At 42.0% G+C, this 20,180-nt stretch overlaps 1 protein-coding gene across 1 annotated transcript in view; it reads right to left on the reverse strand.

Annotated features, from left to right (window-relative positions):
- Positions 1–16,500: 16,500 nt before the first annotated feature.
- Positions 16,501–20,180, reverse strand: part of LOC149448215 (uncharacterized) — a gene marked incomplete at its 5' end in the record, with an annotated part of 115,670 nt that continues 111,990 nt past the window's right edge. The window contains one exon of the mRNA XM_089651738.1: positions 16,501–16,884. Within this exon, the coding sequence (XP_089507864.1) occupies positions 16,608–16,884 (277 nt within the window). The remainder of the gene's footprint in view (positions 16,885–20,180) is intronic.

A 20,180-nucleotide genomic window follows, 5' to 3' on the forward strand; every position in this document is an offset into this window, starting at 1 on the left:
TTTACAAACTTCAAACGTGCTGCAATATTCTTTTTGGACAGCAATGGCTTCCTCCGTGGTGTCCTCCCATGTACTCCATTCTTGTTTAATGTTTTCCTTATTGTAGATGTGTCAACAAAAATGTTAGCATGTGCCAGAGATTTCTGTAGGTCTTTAGCTGACACTCTGGGATTCTTCTTTACCTCATGCAGCATTCTGCGCTGTGCTCTTGCAGTCATTTTTACAGGACGACCACGCCTAGGGAGAGTAGCAACAGTGCTAAACTTTCTCCATTTGTAGGCAGTCTGTCTTACCGTGGACACATGAACATCAAGGCTTTTGGAGATACTTTTGTAACCCTTTCCAGCTTCATGCAAGTCAACAATTCTTGATCGTAGGTCTTCTGAGAGCTCTTTTCTGCGAGGCATGGTTCACATCAGACAGTGCTTCTTGAAACCAGTAAACCCAAAACAGGTGTGTGTTTTTTAAGGGCAGGACAGCTGTCAGCAACACATCCAATATCATCACACTGATTGGAGTCAAGGTTGGCTCACTCCTGGCTCCAATTAGCTCTGGGAGAAGTCATTAAGCTAGGGCCTCACATACTTTTTCCTCCCTGCACTGTGAATGTTTACATGTTATGTGCAATTAAACCATGGCAACATCTAATGTTTGTGTAGTATTATGTTCAGCAGACTGTGTTCTTCTATTGTTGTGACTTAGATGACGTTCAGAGCACATTTTATGCCCAATTCATGCAAAACTCCACGTAATCCCAAGGGGTTCACATACTTTTTCTTGCAACTGTATGTTTGAGTCGTGCCACATACTAGTAGTGATTTCTATGTTCCACTCCATCAGTAGACACATGCAACTGAATGTCAATAGGCAGACGGGCTTCTCTCCTAAACATGAGAAAATAAGGAGAGAAACCAGTTGACTCATGTCTGGTACAATTATAGGCATGTACCATAGCTCCAACATGTCAGCTCCAGGTTTTTTTAGCACCATTAGGGAGGGTACCCAACATATTCAACAAGGTATGATTGAAACGCTCAGGGAGAGCATCACCCTCTGGGTGATAACGTGTGGTTCGGCTCTTGTCGATGTTAAGCAATGTTAACAGCTCTTTAATTAGGTGACTTTCAAAGTCCCGTCCCTGGTCAGAGTGAAGTCGATTTGGCAGTCCATAATGAACAAAAAACTTCTCCCACAACACTTTGGCCACAGTTACTGCTTTTTGATATTTGGTGGGATAGGCTTGAGCATATCGAGTGTAGTGATCAGTCACAATCAAAACATTTCCAACACCACTGCTGTCATTATCAATATACAAAAAGTCCATGCACACTAAATCCATTGGACCAGAACTTTTCAAGTGTTCCATAGGAGCAGCTCGAGTAGGCAGAGTTTTCCGTAGCAGACATCTCACACAACGGCGGCAATAGTCCACAACAGCTTCCCTCATTCATAGCCAAAAGAAATGGTCTCGGATTAATCCATATGTTTTTTCAACTCCTAGATGCCCATGTTGGCCATGCAAACTTCTCAAAACAGATTTTCTGTAGATTTGAGGGAGCACTAGCTGTCTCCTTCCAGGATGATCATGGAACAAATGTACCCTATACAAAAGTCCATCGATTATTTTGAGTTCATCCCATTCCTTAAGATAGTAGGTACTCTACTCAGGTAGGGTTTTTCTCATGTAATTAGGATCTTTGCGGAAAACAGACTCTCTAACATGTCTGATTACTGGATCCCTCATTTGTAGAAGAATCATATCTTTCTTTTGCAGCTGGATGTTTTCTGGTACCCCTAGAGCAGTGGGGCAGCAATACATGTCTGGGATACACTCTACACTAGCTCCCAATGAGTCAATAACTCATAAGTCAGAGAAAACAATATTGTCTCCTTGTACAGCAGCTGTAGCACAGTAGGCAGCCACAGCAGGCCCAGGTACTTCCTCCCATTCACTTTGTTCTAAGTTCATTGGCAATCCAGGACACCTGGAGAGAGCATCAGCCCCAATATTTTTGGGTCCTGGCTTGTACTTGAGAGTGAATTGGTAATTAGACAAGGAAGCAAGCCACTTATGACCAGTGGCATCCAGCTTGGCTGTAGTCAAAACATAAGTGAGGGGGTTATTGTCAGTTCTCACCTCAAACTGAGCCCCATACAAGTAATCATGCAGCTTTTCAACAATAGCCCACTTCAGGGCAAGAAATTCCAGTTTGTGAACAGGATAATTCTTTTCTGCTGGGTTTAGACTGCAACTGATATAAGCAACAGGCCTTAGTCCTCCTGGGTACTCCTGATGGAGGACTCCTCCTAACCCATCTGTCAGGGTCCGCCGCGGCATCTGATCCAGCGCATGCGCAGTTTCGCCGGCTCGCGCCGGGATACGGGCACTGGGTCCCGGCCGACCGTGGCAGAAGGAAGCTCGCGCATGCGCACTAGGCACCGCGGGTGCACGCTGGGCACCAATGACAGCGCAGGGCACGGTATTTAAAGATGCCCTGAGCTGACACTGATTGCCATTAGGTCTTTCCTGTTCCTGTGTTTCCCTTGCTCTGTTCCTGTGTACTACTGCCTGAATACCGACCCGGATTGCCTCTGACCTGCTGCCTTTTCCTATCCTGAACCCTGGCTTGCCTGACCTCTTTTGGATTACCCCTATTGTATTGACTACTCTGGTATTGACCCTGCATGTGACCCGACTCTCCTCTGCCTGCCGCTTTTGTACCTCACTGCTCCCACGGTAACGATCTGGCCTGTTTGACTACGAACCATCCATCCATCCATCCGTCCTGCTTGGGCCTGTTGGCCTCTTCACATCAGGCTCTCCTCCTGTAGTCATCCCCTATGGACCCCTCTGCCACGGGTGGGAGTGCTCAGAGGTCGTGACCTGGTCCTGGTCTGCTTCAAGTCCATCCCCACCATCAGGGGCCCTGGTGAATACGCAGTCCAGGGCTTAGACTCCACGCTCTGGGAAATCCTGTCTGGTGGACTGCCAGAGGTACCACCAGGTGGATCATAACAGTACCTAACGGCCATGACAGAGCCTGGAAGAGGACCAGCCTCCCTAGAGGATATATGCCAGCACTTAGCGGCTCTAACTCAGGCCGTTCAGACATTACACGACCGCTACACCCATTTGAAAAATCGCATGGAGACGCTAGTTACACCCGCTCCCTCCGCCCAGGGTCCAGCTACCCCCCTCCCACAGGGGAATCTTCAGATCCAGCTCCTGGAGCAGTAGCCACACCACCCACTCCCGAACCCTGTGTGCCTCTGCCGGAACGCTTCTGCGGGGACCGGGGCCGTTTTATAACCTTCCAGAATGCATGCCTTCTGTTCTTTAACCTGCAGCCACGCACATTTACCATGGAGACCATCAAGGTGGGATTCATTATCTCCTTGCTCCAGGATGAACCCCAGGACTGGGCTCACCGTTTGATGGAGAACCACGACCCCCATCTGGAATCAGTGACGAAATTCTTTGATGCTATGGCCATATTATATGATGACCTGCAGTGAATAACTTCTGCAGAAACGGCATTATACTCTCTCCGTCAAGGCCGCCGAGCAGCAGAGGAGTACGCATCAGAATTCAGACGATGGATGGGAGATACTAGGTGGAACGACGCAGCCCTGCACCACCAATTCCGCATCGGACTTTCCGAGGCCCTAAAAGATGAGTTAGCCCGGGTAAGCCTTCCTGACTCATTGGATAAGCTCATTGAATTGGCCACCCAAATAGATTGCAGGCTACGGGAACGCCGGTTTGAGATGTCCAGCCAGGGTCAAAGGGCAACATGGACACCGCTGAGGGGAGCAGCCCAAACCCCGTGGGGCGGAACTCGGAGCTTGGAACCCGGGGACACTACAGAGCCCATGCAGCTGGGACTGGCCCGGCCGTCACTCTCAGCCGAAGAACGCCAGAGGAGGCGATCCCAGAACCTGTGCCTACAGTATATTGTGGAGAAGCTGGTCATATGGTGCGTTCCTGCCCTGCAAAAATGAGTAAGTCCACTTCTAGTTTTTCCTCTGTATCTACTAAAAGGGTCAATCAGTCTAATTATCTAGCTATACCTGTTTCTTTACAGCCCCCCGGAAGAACCGTGTCGGTGACAGCAATAATTGATTCTGGAGCATGCAGTTGCTTCATGGATCTAACCTTTGCCCATCAGCAAAAAATCCCTCTCCAGACCAAAGAACAGGGGCTTAACATCTTTCTGGCAGACGGATCCTGCCTTAAGTCAGGAGTGGTGGATCAGGAGACTCCCCCTATCTGCACTACAGTAGCTGGCCGTCACCAAGAATTTCTCCGTCTGGACGCTATAGTGTCTCCCCTTTTTCCAATCATTCTGGGGCTTCCTTGGTTGCGGGCCCATAACCCCAGATTGATTGGGAGAAGGGAATAGTTCAGTTCCAATCCCCATACTGTCAGAAATACTGCCACGCTTCAGGGCCCGTGGCTCCATAACTCCTCCTATGCACTGATGGAGACATAGACCTGACTCAGACGATTCCCCCAGCCTACCATAGTTTTCTGGACGTGTTTAGCAAATGGGGAGCAGACGTCCTCCCACCACACCAAACTTATGACTGTCCCATAGACCTCCTGCCCGGTTCCGAGATTTCGTTTGGTCGAATCTTTCCATTGTCTGAGCTAGAATCGGGGGTGCTGAAGGAGTACATTGATGAGAACCTCCGGAAGGGGTTCATTCACCCATCCACGTCCCCAGCCGGGGCCGGGATTTTCTTTGTAAAGAAAAAAGGTAAGTCGTTACGGCCTTGCATTGATTATCGCGATCTAAATAGGATCACGATAAAGAATCGCTACCCATTACCTCTGGTCCCCGAACTCTTCCAGAGATTAAAATCAGTGGTGATCTTTACCATACTAGATTTACGGGGGGCCTACAATCTGGTTCGTATCAGGGAAGGAGACGAATGGAAAACAGCCTTTCGTACTCGATTCGGCCATTTCGAATATTTAGTCATGCCATTCGGACTCTGCAACGCCCCGGCCACATTCCAGCATTTTATTAATGATGTTTTCCGTGATTATCTTGATGTTTTCGTGGTCATCTATCTGGATGACATCCTAATTTTCTCTTCCTCACTTGAGGTGCATCGGGTTCATGTGGCGAGTGTGTTGGAGCGCTTACGCCAACACAGGCTGTATGCCAAGGCTGACAAATGCAGCTTCGAGCAGCATAGTATCGCGTTCCTGGGACTGATCATCTCTTGCGATGGATCCTCAGAAGGTCACGGCAATTGTAGATTGGCCGGTACCCGCAGATAAGAAGGGCGTTCAACGCTTTATCGGGTTTTCAAACTTTTATAGAAAATTTATCAGAAACTTCTCTGGTCTGGTTTCCCCCATCACGCAATTGACTAAACAGGGAGTCTGTTTCAAATGGACGCCTGAGGCTCAAACAGCTTTTGAAACTCTCAAGAAACTGTTCACCTCCGCTCCTATTCTCAGTCACCCTGATTCATCCTTACCATATGTCCTAGAAGTAGATGCCTCAGAAAACGCGGTAGGGGCAGTCCTGTCCCAGAGAAAAGGCACCAAGGAGCTCCTGCATCCAGTAGCATTTTTTTTGAGGAAACTGACACCAGCGGAAATAAATTATGACATTGGAGATCTGGAGCTTTTGGCTATTAAGACTGCACTGGAAGAATGGAGGTATCTACTGGAAGGAGCCACACACCCAATTCTAATCTTCACCGATCACAAAAACCTAGAATACCTGAGAACAGAAAAACGTTTGAGACCTCGCCAGGCGAGATGGGCACTCTTTCTCCCAATTTTCCGTCCACATTACGTACCAGCCGGGCTCCAAGAACACAAAACCTGATGCCCTGTCTCGCATGTTCGAAGACCCCGAAGATATTCCGAAGCCTGACATGATACTGAAAGATACGCCATCGGCTCCGGAGACTGCACAGATTTTTATAAGAGAAGTGGTGAGATTGCACGGGGTTCCCGAGGATATTGTGTCTGACCGCGGAGTCCAGTTCACTTCGAAATTTTGGAAGGCATTATGTGAAGCATTAGGAATCAAATTGTCTCTCTCATCCGCCTATCATCCACAGATGAATGGCCAGACGGAAAGGACCAACCAGACGTTGGAACAATATCTAAGATGTTACACATCCTACCTGCAGGACAACTGGCTGACACTTTTACCATTAGCGGAATTAGCCTATAACAACGCGAACCATTCAGCTACGGGGCAATCCCCGTTTTTTGCTAATTATGGGTTCCATCCTACTTTTCTGCCAGATTTGATGTCCGAAAGTTCAGTACCTGCTACTCAAAGTACGTTGAATTTTTTTGCTGTCAACAACAAAGCACTTCAGGAGGCTATTGCGAAAGCACAAGAAGATAACAAGAAGGCCTTTGACAGGAAGAGAAGGGGGGAACTGATATTACAACCAGGAGATCAGGTTTGGCTGGCAACGACAAACTTGAAGATGCTGTGCCCATCGAAAAAGTTGGGACCGAAGTTTATAGGCCCATTCCAGGTGAAGCGAATGATCAATAAGGTGGCTTATGAACTCAAGCTTCCGGAACCTTCAAGATTCACCCGGAGTTCCATGTGTCACTACTGAAGCCAGCTAGGCCGGACCCCTTCCCAGATCGAGAATCCAGACCTCCAGAAGCAATTACCATAGACGAACAAGAAGAGTTCGAAGTCGAAGCAATCCTGAACTGTCAAAAGATGGGGGGCCAGACACAATTTCTGATCAAATGGAAGGGTTATGGTCCTGAGGAGAACTCATGGGAACCCATTCAAAATGTTCATGCCCCCAGGCTCATCCGAGAGTTCTATCGTAATCATCCGCGGTGGAGAGATCAGTTGGGCACCCGGAGGGTACCCATAAGGGGGGGGCAATGTCAGGGTCCGCCACGGCGTCTGATCCGGCGCATGCGCAGTTTCGCCAGCTCGTGCCGGGATACGGGCACTGGGTCCCGGCCGACCGCAGCAGAAGGAAGCTTGCGCATGCGCACTAGGCACCGCGGGTGCACGCTGGGCACCAATGACAGTGCAGGGCGCGGTATTTAAAGATGCCCTGCGCTGACACTGATTGCCGTTAGGTCTTTCCTGTTCCTGTGTTTCCCTTGCTCTGTTCCTGTGTACTACTGCCTGAATACCGACCCGGATTGCCTCTGACCTGCTGCCTTCTCCTATCCTGAACCCTGGCTTGTCTGACCTCTCTTTTGGATTACCCCTATTGTATTGCCTACTCTGGTATTGACCCTGCATGTGACCCGACTCTCCTCTGCCTGCCGCTTTTGTACCTCACTGCTCCCACGATAACGATCTGGCCTGTGTGACTACGAACCATCCATCCATCCATCCGTCCTGCTTGGGCCTGTTGGCCTCTTCACATCAGGCTCTCCTCCTGTAGTCATCCCCTGTGGACCCCTCTGCCAAGGGTGGGAGTGCTCAGAGGTCGTGACCTGGTCCTGGTCTGCTTCAAGTCCATCCCCACCATCAGGGGCCCTGGTGAATATGCAGTCCAGGGCTTAGACTCCACGCTCTGGGAAATCCTGTTTGGTGGACTGCCAGAGGTACCACCAGGTGGATCATAACACCATCGTAGCTGGCATCTACATGCAGAACGTATGGCTTTTGTGGGTCTACATAAGCCAACACTGGTGCTTCTGTAAGACTTTTCTTAAGCTGTAGAAAAGCTTTCTCACAAGCAGAAGTCCACCTCACACTGAAAGGAGTTTTGCTGGTTGTGTCAATGCCAGGTGTTTCTTTAAGCAAGTCATTAAGAGGCCGAACAGTCTTGGAATAGTCTCTAATGAAGCGGCGATAGTAGCCACAAAACCCCAAGAAGGACCTCAGTTCTGTCAGATTTGTGGGACGGGGCCAGGTTACCACAGCCTCCACTTTAGCAGCATCAGTTGCTACCCCTTCTGCAGATACGATGTGGCCCACAAAGTTTACTGAAGAACGGGCACTCTTACATTTGTCCAGGGAGAGTTTCAGACCTTCTCTCCTCAAACGATCAAGCACTTTAAACAGTCTCTGATCATGCTCCTCCAGAGTGGAGCCAAAAACAATTATGTCATCTAGATAGACAATACATTGAGTGGGACAAGGGTCTCCCAGTGTCCGATCCATTAGACGCTGGAAAGTTGCAGGTGCACCACTAATTCCCTGAGGCATTCAAGCAAACTGGAAAAACCCCAGGGGGCAAATAAAAGTCTTTTCTTGATCTTCCTCACTCATTGGTACTTGGTAATACCCAGATCTTAAATTCATTACGGTGAACCATTTGCTGCCTTGTAGGACATCAAGAGCTTACTCAATGCGAGGTAGCGTGTATTGATCTGGAACCATTCGCCAATTTAGAGTCCTGTAATCAACACATATTCGCACTCCACCATTTTTTTTTCTGACCACCACTATTGGGGATGCATACAGGCTTTTAGACTCAACAATAATGTTTTGATCTTTCATTTTGTGCAAACACTCTCGAACATCATCCAGATCTTTAGGAGGTATGCGCCTGGATCTTTCTCTAAAGGGGGTGCTATCTGTTAGGCGAATACTGTGTTGAATACTTTTAGCACACCCGACATCCATGTCATCAGTAGAGAAAACATCATTGTATTCCATTAGCTGCTCTTTTAGTGCTTGTTTGTGCTCTGCAGAACTATCAGCATCATTGAGGAGAAAGTCTAATTTGGTTTCTTTCTTCTCGACCTTGGCAGGGTAAGAGCTAATGGTTTCCACTGGGTAACAATAGGCTACCTCCTGCCAAGCTGGTATTATAACTGGGTATATGGTAACATTCCGAACAGTAACAACATCCATCCTTGGACATTTTAAATGATAGTCTTTCCTCTCTGGTACTATCTCCCAGCCCTTCTTTGCAGCCTCCTTCGGATCAGTCTCTAGCAGGAAAAAGCTACCGTTTGCACCCGGTGAAATTTCCACATAAACCCGCAACACTCTCACTCCTCCTGCTGGAAGCTCAATAGGATGCCATGGATTCCCCACACATCCTCCAGGAAGATCAGGAGCAAAGGTTTGGCAGATATTTTGAAGTTCTGGAGCAACAGGCAGTGAAGGTAGAGGAGTACCCTGTTGTGGCTGAAGAAACCTTATGAAAGCAGCCTCAACGGCTTCAACATTGGAACCCACAATCATAGGAGCAGACTCACTACCCCCGGGTGGAGGGCTCACATAGGCAATTACTTTAAGTGGGGGATCCTCATCAGCTGTCACACCAGGAATGCGAAGCTCAACTTCTAGACAACCATCCATAAAAACAGGATTTTCTCCCACACCATAAACAGGTATAGTGTCCATAGGTTTCAAAGGGTGGTGGCTTAAGAGTTGCTGATAGAAGGGTCTGTAGATAATAGTCAGCTGAGAGTCAGTGTCAAATAGAGCAGTAGTGGGTATATCATTAACAAACAAATTGAAAGTACATCTGCGGCCTACTCCAAGCAGTTTAGTGAACATTTGTTTTCTTGATTTTCTCTGTTTTCTTTTATACATTTGTGCAGCTTTACTATGAATTTCAGAACTATCAGCAAGCAGTGGACACAGACGAACTGTGTGGCCTGCTTGTCCACAGCGGAAACATTTAATGTGGAAAAGAGGCTTATCACTGGAGGTTTTATCAGCAGATAGAGCTCTAGGCTGTGAAAGTCTACCAGCTTGTTTTTAGCAACAGTCTCATTTTTGTGCTCACCCAAAGAACTCTGATGAACTTTGCTTTTAGAAGGGGTACTTAAAAGGATATCAGCCTCCTGTTTCCTTACTTCGGTCATAGTCTCAGTAAAAGTAAAATTTCTCTCTCTCAAAACAACTCTTAGGACTGCTGACATTGGGTGATGCGGCAGTAGCCCCTTTATGATTTGAACAGTCCTTAATTTATCAACATCTGTAGGAGAGATGACCTTTTCAGTGAGCAATCTTCCTAGAAGCATTTCTAGCCTCCTCACAAACACAGAAACATCCTCTCCCTCTTTATGCTTTGTCTGTTTAAAATCAGCAAGCATCTGATCCGGGTCACGGTGCAGTCCATAAGCATATGTCAAAATATCAATATATTCTTGAGCACTGGTACTCACACGTGTGTCCTTGTAAGCTCTGACAATAATGGATGCTGGTGGTCTTAAGCTTTCCATGATGCGCTGTTTTTTCTTTTCCTCTTAGCAGGTCCATTCCTCTATCACCTGTTGTGCAAAATCTTTCCATACTTCAAAGCTTTCTTCACCAGCAGGGACGGGTAGCACTCCTGAAAAAGCCTTTAATTTGCGGTAAGAATCAGCATGTACAGTAAATTCTGAGCAATGACTTCAGTGACTTTTAGCAGCAGATGCTCAATATTTGTTTCCTGCATAGTGGCTGTAGCAGGCAACATTACAGTCTCTCCTGATGAAGCAGTTGTATTCAATGGTTCACACTTTACAGGCAGGGCTGGTAACTTTTGCCTTACTGGAGGTGAAATCACTTGAAATACTACAGCACAACCAATTGCTTCAGCCCCCTTTGGATTTATGCAAAAGGGCCCTTTAACTTGATTTAAATCCACCTCACTGAGACAGAGATAATGGGTATACAGTTCACAACTCTCATCCTCTTCTCTTTTATCCACAAGAAAGGCATACTGCAAGCTTTCAATTGCTTTTAGTGCCTCCCACAGTCTGAGGGAAATCACAGTGATAGGCACATATGAAATGGCAAATGTCCTTTCAGGTGGCAGTCTCTCTTCTAGGGCCCACTGCCTCACAGCTTCTGTTGAGAACAGTGACATGGTCTTTCCGTAATGTCCTGATCCAAGATAGCTCTCAGCAGTGCCTCCAAATGTAGCGCTATTTGTACACTCTTTGCGGCTACTGGTGTGTGATGGTGTATAGTAATTAGGAGCAGAGTCCTTATAATCTGTGTGATCAGGACAAGATCTCTAACAAGCGCTAGTGCCTCCACTCAATTGGGGCTTGTGGATAACAAGTGAAATGCCAACTGAGAAATGTATCATCCACAGACAATAATCCACACAGCAGTGTATATGAAAGTCCATGTATTGAAGAAATAACATTCAGTGAACCATCCAACATAAAGTATCTTCCAAACAGGAACATTAAAGCATTAACAGTCTTTTCTGCATGTCTCAGTGAGGGGAGGCTGCAACACTTACAGTCTGAGTTCTCTCTCTCCCAGGAAATCCACACTTCCCTCCTTTTTCACAAGTCTCTCCCTGCTGACCTTATCCTCAGTGCACAGAGAACATAGCACCCATATTGGAAAAGGGCAAAACAAACACTGCATAATAGAAGTATACACTGGAAAATGGGCAAAGAATATATCACATCACTACACTATTATATTCAAATGTCATGAACTTAACATATTCTGGATCACTTTTACAAGTAGCGGGAAGGGACTCCCCCACCCCTCCCACGGTTCCAAGGTTTTCTTGGGCTCTCCCATCCCACAGGGGAACCCAAAAATGCAGCTGGCAGTTACACTGGCTGACAGTAGAGTTGATCAGAGATTGGAATGCCTCCAATCATCTCTATGGTCTAAGAGACCAGAAGCTACGAACATTTCACCATTTCCAATTGCCAGATATAAACAGCGTAATTTTAAAATTGGGAAAGCATCTGATCACAGTGATCTTGGTGTGATCAGATGCTTTAAGGGCAGAGGAGAGATCCAGAGTCTAATAGACCCCAGATTTCTCAGAAAAGAATAACCGTCACTACCTATTGCTATCACAGGGGATATTTTCATTCCCTGTGATAACAAAAAAAGTGATAAAAAAAGAGAAAGGTACAGCACAATTGTCATTCAAAGTGTGACAGCGCTGAAAGCTGAAAACTGACCTGGGCAGGAAGGGGGTATAATTGCCCGGTAGGCAAGTGGTTAATCAGGGACTCCAAGAGTCTATGTTCTATCATCATATAATCCAATCTGGAATACATTGCATGTGCACGGGAATAAAACGCATAGTCTTTCTCTCTAGGGTGTTTAATTCTCTAAGAGTCCACAAGCTGGCATTGATGTAGCACCATGTTGATAGATTTCATACGCTTATCTCCCCTTCGCTGCACCTGTGATGATGTATCCATCTGGGGGTCCTTGCAAAAGTTAAAGTCTCCTGCCATAAATAGTTTGCCCTTCTTAAAATCCAACAGGCTCCTTAATATATTCTTCAGATAAACCATTGGATTTTTATTAGCCAATAGATATTTGCTAATGTACATTCTATTTCCTGTAATTTCCCCCTCAAAAACAAAAATTGACCTTCAGAATCCAAAATCCTATCTTCTTTATTAAATCTTAAATTCTTAGCTATCCCAATTGCTACCCCTTTAGCACGTTTAGATGATGAATCTGCATAATACCAGGTAGGATAATATTTAGAGTATAAATTAACATTTGTTTCCTGAGATAAATGAGTCTCCTGCAAAAACACTACATCAATAGATCGTCGTTGTAATTCTCTAAGGATCTTATATCTCTTTACCGGGGAGTTCATTCCTTTTACATTATAGGTCATAAAATTCACCTCCTCCATATCCTCTATTTTCTTTTTTCTCCTTCTTTCACAGTACAGTTAACTATCAATAGGAGCACCAAAATATCTCCACGATATTTCTTATTCCCCAACCCTACTCTCCTCCCACCCATACCCTTCCTCCCTCCCTTTCCAGCTCCCATCCCCAACCCCCCAACCACCCCTAGCAACCATTTGGCCCTTATTTTGCTTTGAATCGTTTGTGGTCCTAATCCCACTGTCGATTCCAATCTGGGGCAAAACTCTGACCACATACTCCCAAACAAACCCACGACCCTACTCTCTGGGTCACGAGTCTAGTTGCCTGAGTGACCTCCCATTTCCCGCCACTCCTCTAGAATTCTCAACATGCCTAGGTGGGAGAAGAAGAAAAAAAAATAACAAAAGCGGAAGGATAGAAGTCCTTTCATGACTTCATGACCCCTCCCCCCATACATCTACTCCCCTACTTATTTTCTCTCTAATGCACTCTCTTTTTGGGGATTATTTGCGAACCCTCCTTTTCTATTCCTCTATTTTCCTTTACCCCTTCTTCCCATCCTGTAATATCTATTTTCTGTAGTTCAATTCTCTCACAAAAGTCCCATAGTTCTTCTGGGAATCTCAATCTTGCCGAATGACCGTCTTTCCATCCAATTAAACATGCCGGGAACCCCCAGCTGTATCGAACATTTTGGTTTTTTCATCTGCTCCAATAATAGTTTCAAAGTTCTCCTTCTACTTAATGTTTCCAGTGTTATATCGGCAAAAATGCGTAGATTTATTTCTTCATATTTTATTACTGGGATCCTTCTTATCTTCTTCCATAGATCTGCTTTATCTCTGTAGTAATGAAATCGTACAAACACATCTCTGGGCTTTTCCCTCACCATTCTTGGGATTTTTCAGTTCTGTGTATTCTGTCAATTTTCAACCAGTCTGTTGCTGATCTATTCATAATTGTGTTGAACACTTTCCTTATAGTCTCCAACAGATCTTCTCCTTGCAAAATCTTGGGTAAATCTCTTATTCTAAGATTTTTTCTCCTATCTCTGTTTTCATTTTGTAGAACAATCTCCTGTGCTCTTTTCGCATGTCCTCTATTTGTTTTTCCAAGTCGGTTATTACTTGGGCATGTTTGTTCAATTGTTTCTCCATTTTTTCTACTCGAGATAAGACTTGTCCCAGATCCTTAAGTATTATCGCCATTTCATTTTTTATGGATTGTTCTAATCTCAAAAACATTTCTGCTGTTTTCGTTTAAGTAGGCAATTGTGAGCTTTTTTTCTTGTTCTTCAGTGTTCTCTATGTCTAGTTCTTTTTCCATATCAACAATCTTGAATTTGACTCAAATTGGATACTCCCAGAGACAATACTCCCAGAGACAAGCCTTCCACTTGCTTCATGTTGTCTCTCTGGGGTTTGACCCTCTGGACTTTTCTCTTGTGAGGGCACATATTTTTCAATTGTACTTATACTCATGTGAGATGTTTTGGATCCTCCCCCTTTTGCAGATTTACTCTTCATAGTGTTTGTGTAGTGTCACTATCTTTTTAAATTCGAGGGGCAAAAAAAGAATACTTCCACAGGATAGATTAGATTGGGGTTATATTTTGCTGCAGATATTCTTATTCCTTTTATTTTTCCTATAGGAGTAATATCACTTGGCTCTCAAATTTATCCCCACCTCAGTTTCCTCCCTTCGGGCTCTTTGTTCCACTTTTCCTTTTCTTACACAATTCTTCTGTTCCCTCAGGACCCACTAGGTGATCCCCCCCTATACTTCCTTTGTAAATGTTAGTCAAATTAGATTCTGGACTCACCACTTCCAGCAGCCCTTCTTACACCACCTCCATTCTGTCTTCATCCACTTTGCTAGTTCTTTGCTGTTTTTACAGATCAAGCACCGCTCCAATCCTTTTCCTTTTCTTCAGGTGATTCCAGGGCACTCTCGGGTGGTCTGCCGCGGTCTGTGTAAGGGGGATCACCCTTCATGGTATCCAGGGGGCCTTTCTCACCAATCTGGGTACAGCGACTCCCCTCCTCTCCTCTCCCGTCGGCGGTCTCCCAGCACTCCTCTGTGACGTCCACGTGACCTCCCAATAGTCACCACTCCACACTCCAGTGGAGTCCGCCTAACTTCTGGACAGGGACCATCCCCTGCTCACACCACCACCTCTGACGGCCAGAACACGGGAGCAGGACGTCCCACAAATTGGCAGGTAGCTGGTAATTCTGCTACTGAACCACTCCTAGGCATTGTTTTCTGCTGGAGGTTCTCGGGAGCTCACTAGCTCGGCAGCTCTCACCTCATGGACCTTGTTGGCGCCATGTTCAGGCTCCGTCTCTCCCCCATCTCACAATTTTAGTCTTTTTTAATCTATTTTATTCTTTCCTATTATTTTCTATTATTTTCTATTCTATTGTAATGTTTGAATTCCAATTAATTCTATTCAAAATTAGAATTGCAGAAGGCAGCTATATTATATCTATTTTATTCTAATATATTATTTTTCTATACTATTCTATTATTATCTTTGATTCTTTATTCTAACCTTTTCTAATCTATTCTAATGGATTCTATTCTTTTCTATTCCTTTATTTTCTATTCCATGCTATTCTAATTGATTCTATACTGTTCCTTTAATTTCTGTTCTATTTTGCTCTGTTTTACTCTATTATTTTCTATTCTATTCTTTGATTTTCTATTCTAATCTTTTCTATTCTAATCTAATTGAGTATATTATTTTCTATTTTATTCTTTGATTTTATATCCTAATCTTTTGTATTATTTTCTATTCTATTCTTTGATTTTCTATTCTAATCTTTTGTATTCTATTCTAATGGACTCTATTCTTTTCTATTCCTTTAGATTCTATTATATTTTGTTCTGTTTTACTCTATTATTTTCTACTGTATTCTGTTCTATTCTTTTATTTTCTATTCTGTTATTTTTTCTTCTATTCTTTTCTATTCTATTCTTTTATTTTCTATTCAATTCTTTTCTATTTCTTTATGTACTGTTCTATTTTATTCTATTCTTGTGTTCAAATTGGTTTTTGCATTGGTTTTCAAACTGGTTTTTGAATTCAAATTTGTTTTTAAATGTGTTTTTGAATTCGAATCGATTAAATTTTCAGCTGAATTTTGTTTCATTATTTCAGATTCATTTAAATTCGTTAGTATTGCAGTTCGGAATTTGGATACAACCGAATCTCCGAATAATGGAACATTCGTCCGAATTTTGATTCGGAACGAAACGAAATGCACATGTCTAGTGTCAGTGCTTTTTATTAGCACTGATCACTGTACTAGTGTCACTGGAGATGTCAGTGACAATTAGTCAGTTCCCTCCAGTGTCAGAATGCCCACCGCAGTCCCACTATAAGTCGCTGGTTGCCGCCATTACTAGTAAAAATAAATAAATAAATAAAAATTCCATTATATATTCCGCCATTTGTAGATGCTATAACTTTCATGTTAACCATTTAAATTACATGTATTGGGATTTTTTTTTATAGCAAAGACATGTAGTAGAATACATTTTGGCCTAAATTTATTTCTATTTGACTTTTAAATTTTTTTACTGGATATGTTTAATAGCAAAAAATAAAAAACGCACAGGCGATCAAATACCACCGAAAGAAAGCTCCATTTGTGGGGGAAAAAAAGAAAATAAATTTCATTTATGTACAACGTTGCATGACTGAGTAATTGTCAGTTAAAGTAACGCAGCGCCGTATCGGAAAAAATGGCCTGGTCAGGAAGGGGGGTAAATTATCTGGAGGGCAAGTGATTTTAAACTTGAATAGCTTTTCTATAATATTTAGCACATATCATACAATGATCATTTAAGAGATCTTGTGTGGATTGTAGTCTTTACCATGCCATGATTAATCAGTCCACTAATACTTGACAGTCTCTGATCAGTGATCAAACATTCTTTTGTAAATTTTAGGCACCACTATACAATTACCATTTTCCAAATATCTTATTTAATGTTTTACAAGGTTTATTTAAAATTAAGAACATGGAATGTCCAATTATTAACGTAACAGGATTTAATTTAAAAATTGTTATCATGATAAGTTACTTTCAGAGAACAAATATGGTCCATCAAAGGCTGAAAACATGAACTGTGAGTCCTTTTCGTCTTTGCTTTCTTGCTCATTATTCAAGTCCATAAAAGGCTTATAGTCATCAACAATGGAGGCTGTTGGATAATCCTCTTTAGTAAGGTCACAAAGAATAACACATTCACAATCTTCTGGAGGAATCAGTTGGCTGCCTAGTCTACTGACATTCCCTGCATTATGGTAAACATGGGGAGACTCTTTTGAAACTGAAGGTGTCCACCTAATCAAAGAAGAAAAAAAGATAAGGATGCAGGCAGAGGATATGCTATCCCTAACCGTGATATTGAATTATGTAACATGTAAAAACTACAAAACTATTAGGCCTCATTCATACAGATGAATGGCAGAGGAACCAGCAGGAGATTGTTGTGGCTGGGAAGCCTGTACGGGATAATGACAGGCTAAGAAAAGCTCCATCTGTCTGCTGATCTTCACATGCACCTGACTGCTGAGTGGTTACCTGCAGTTAGGGACAGATGTGTGACCCTAGATGGACAGAGATGCATCCAGGGATGGACACTGTATGTGCAGATTTATGTGAACAGGAGTGGCGGCTGTCAACCTGTCATAGCATTGTACAGGCTGAGTGGCTGCTGTCAACCTGTCATAGCATTGTACAGGCTGAGTGGCTGCTGTCAACCTGTCATAGCATTGTACAGGCTGAGTGGCTGCTGTCAACCTGTGCAGAATGAAAAAAATTGATTTGTTTTGTTATTTAAATAATTTTGTTTAGTTAAATTTGTTAAATGCATTTTCGGAATGCTTTTTTTTTGTTTTGTTTGTTTTCCAATTTGATTACAATTTTCTGAATTCGGTCGAATTTAATTCAATTTGACCAAATTTGGAAAATTCGAATCTGCATTTCAGTTCGAAATGTTTTCTATTCAAAATTCGAAAGTCAGAAGACAATTATATTCTATTTTATTTTTTAAATTCTATTCTGTTCTTTTATATTCCGTTATTGGATTTTTCTATTCTGTCCTTTTCTATTCTATTCAAATTTAAACTTATTCTATTTGAAATTCAAATTTCGGAAGACAGTTATGTTTTTTCTATTTTATTCCATTCTATTATTTTCTACTCTTTTCTCTATTTTTTAATTTGTTTATTCTTTTCTATTCTATTCTTCTCTTTTCTATTCTAATCTATTCTATTTGAATTCAAATTTATTCTATTCGAAATTCAAATTTCAGAAGACAGTTATATTCTATTTATTTCTATTCTATTATTTATGTTACTTAATTCTTTTCTATTCCATTCTATGCATATATTTTCTATTCTATTCTTTTCTATTCTATTATAATCTACTCTATTATATTCTATTCTAAGCTATTCAAACGTTGAATTTTGGAAGACAGTTCTATTCATTCTATTCTATTGTTTTTCTATTCTATTCTTTTATTTTCTATACTTTTCTATTCTATTCTACTCTATTTTATTTGAATTTGAATTTATTCTTTTTGAAAGTTGCATTTCAGAAGACGGCTGTTCTATTGTTTTTTTTCTATTCTATTCTTTTCTAATTTATCCTTTTCTATTCTATTCTAATCTATTCTATTCTTTTCTATTTCCCTAATTTCTATTCTATTCTTTTTATTTTATTCTTTTATTTTCTATTCTGTTCTGTTTTACTCTATTCTTTTCTATTCTATTTTATTCTATCCTTTTATTTAATTTTCTTATCTGTTCCATTTTACTCTATTAATTTCTATTATATTCTTTTCTTTTCTATTCTCTTATTTTCCATTCTATTTTCTTTTATTCTTCTATTCTATTTGATTCTATTCTATTGTATTTGATTCTGTTTTACTCAATTATTTTCTATTGTATTTGATTCTGTTTTACTCAATTATTTTCTATTCTATTATGTCATTTTCAATTCAATTATTTTCGATTCTGTTCCTTTATTATCCATTGTATTCTATTTTAATCTGTTTTTTAATTATATTCTGTTCTGTTTTACTCTATTCTATTCATTTTATTTCTATTCAATTTAATTCTTTTGTGGTTTTCAAATTTGGTTTCATTTTCTAATCTGAATCAAATTTTAGATCAAATTTTGTTTCTTCATTTTGCAATCTGAATTTCAATTCGGAATGAAATGATCCGCACATGTCTAGCTGCAGCCACCTGTCACCAATCACATGTCATCCTAGCTACAGCAATATGCTGTCTATTCTATTTTTCACTCATTTAATTTAGTCTGTGTGAATGAGGCCTAAATAGTCATATTATTGTTTAACACGAGTTAAGCAAAAGTAGTCATATTTGTAACAATTATGAAAAAAAGAGTCTGGTGTTGTTTGAAATATTTCAAGATTTTTATTAATTTCAGTATTTTTATTTATCTGAAATTTTTTACATTTGCAAAATTTCACAGATCCACCAGTGCAATGTTACACTTTTTTAAAACATAAGAGCAATGCAGTTACTGATATCAAAATTGAAAAAATATATCAGTTAGTGAAATTGGGAATTCTATAATCAGGAAGATGAATATAATTTGCAACAACATTATTCCAGCATAATGATTTATTACTGTACAAAGTGCCAGGTTCAACAAGTAATGGACTGGGTAGACATATTAAAGTTGGACATGGAGGGGAGGCAGGGCAATGTTATGTAATCATGGGGGATTTCAATTATTTTGTAGATGATTGGGCAGATGGACGTGCACAATCAGCTAAGGCTCCTCTTTTTTTAACATATTGCTGGACTTCAACTAGAAATAATGCTCTGCTGGACCTATGAATTTCAAACAACACAGAACTGACTGCAGATATGAACGTAATGGATAAGGATTTAGGCAACAGCGATCCCAGGGTAATCATATTTTCTGTAAATTAAAGGACAGGGAAACAAGAATGTAGGACAAAAACACGTCACAACAGCCAAGTTTACTATTTTTTCTTTATCATGACAGTCTACCAGGAGACAGTCCACCCACCTCCAGCACACAGTAGGTGACTCGTAGTCTTAGCTCTTTGTATTTTTCTATGAGCCTCCAAAACTGTGTAGAGGGGGGTGTTCCTTTCCTCCAATAAGCTGTCAGAACTTGGTGCTCTTTGCTCTGTGGTATGTGTAATTCCCTTGCTGTAGGTGTTGAATATTTACATACCTCATGGAGTCTGACAGGATCAAATATGATGACAATGTACATCCTGAGAGTTTTCCTAAGTGCTTCTTCTGCAGGGAAAATACATTTCTCTGCCCTGGAATTGGCTTTATCCTGGGACCAATTCTGTTTAACTTGTTCATAAACAATATAGAGGTTGCAAGAAATGGTTCAAACTCAATGTTTGCTAATGAGGCAAAGCTAAGCAGGCCAATAACGTTACAACAGGATAAACAGTAACAAATTTACAAGAATACCTTGGTAAATTATAGGGATGGGCAGCTACTGTATATGTCAAATCAGCATTAACATTGAAAAAGTCAAGTAATGCACTTTGGAAGCTAAACATATGCATGCAAGTTACTCGCTAGAGCAGAACCCCTGGGGGTTCTTGAAGATCA

The sequence above is a fragment of the Staurois parvus genome, unplaced genomic scaffold (genome assembly GCF_062004578.1).
Source record: "Staurois parvus isolate SC_StPar_1 unplaced genomic scaffold, SC_StPar_1.0 ptg000662l, whole genome shotgun sequence".
Lineage (NCBI taxonomy): Eukaryota > Metazoa > Chordata > Amphibia > Anura > Ranidae > Staurois > Staurois parvus.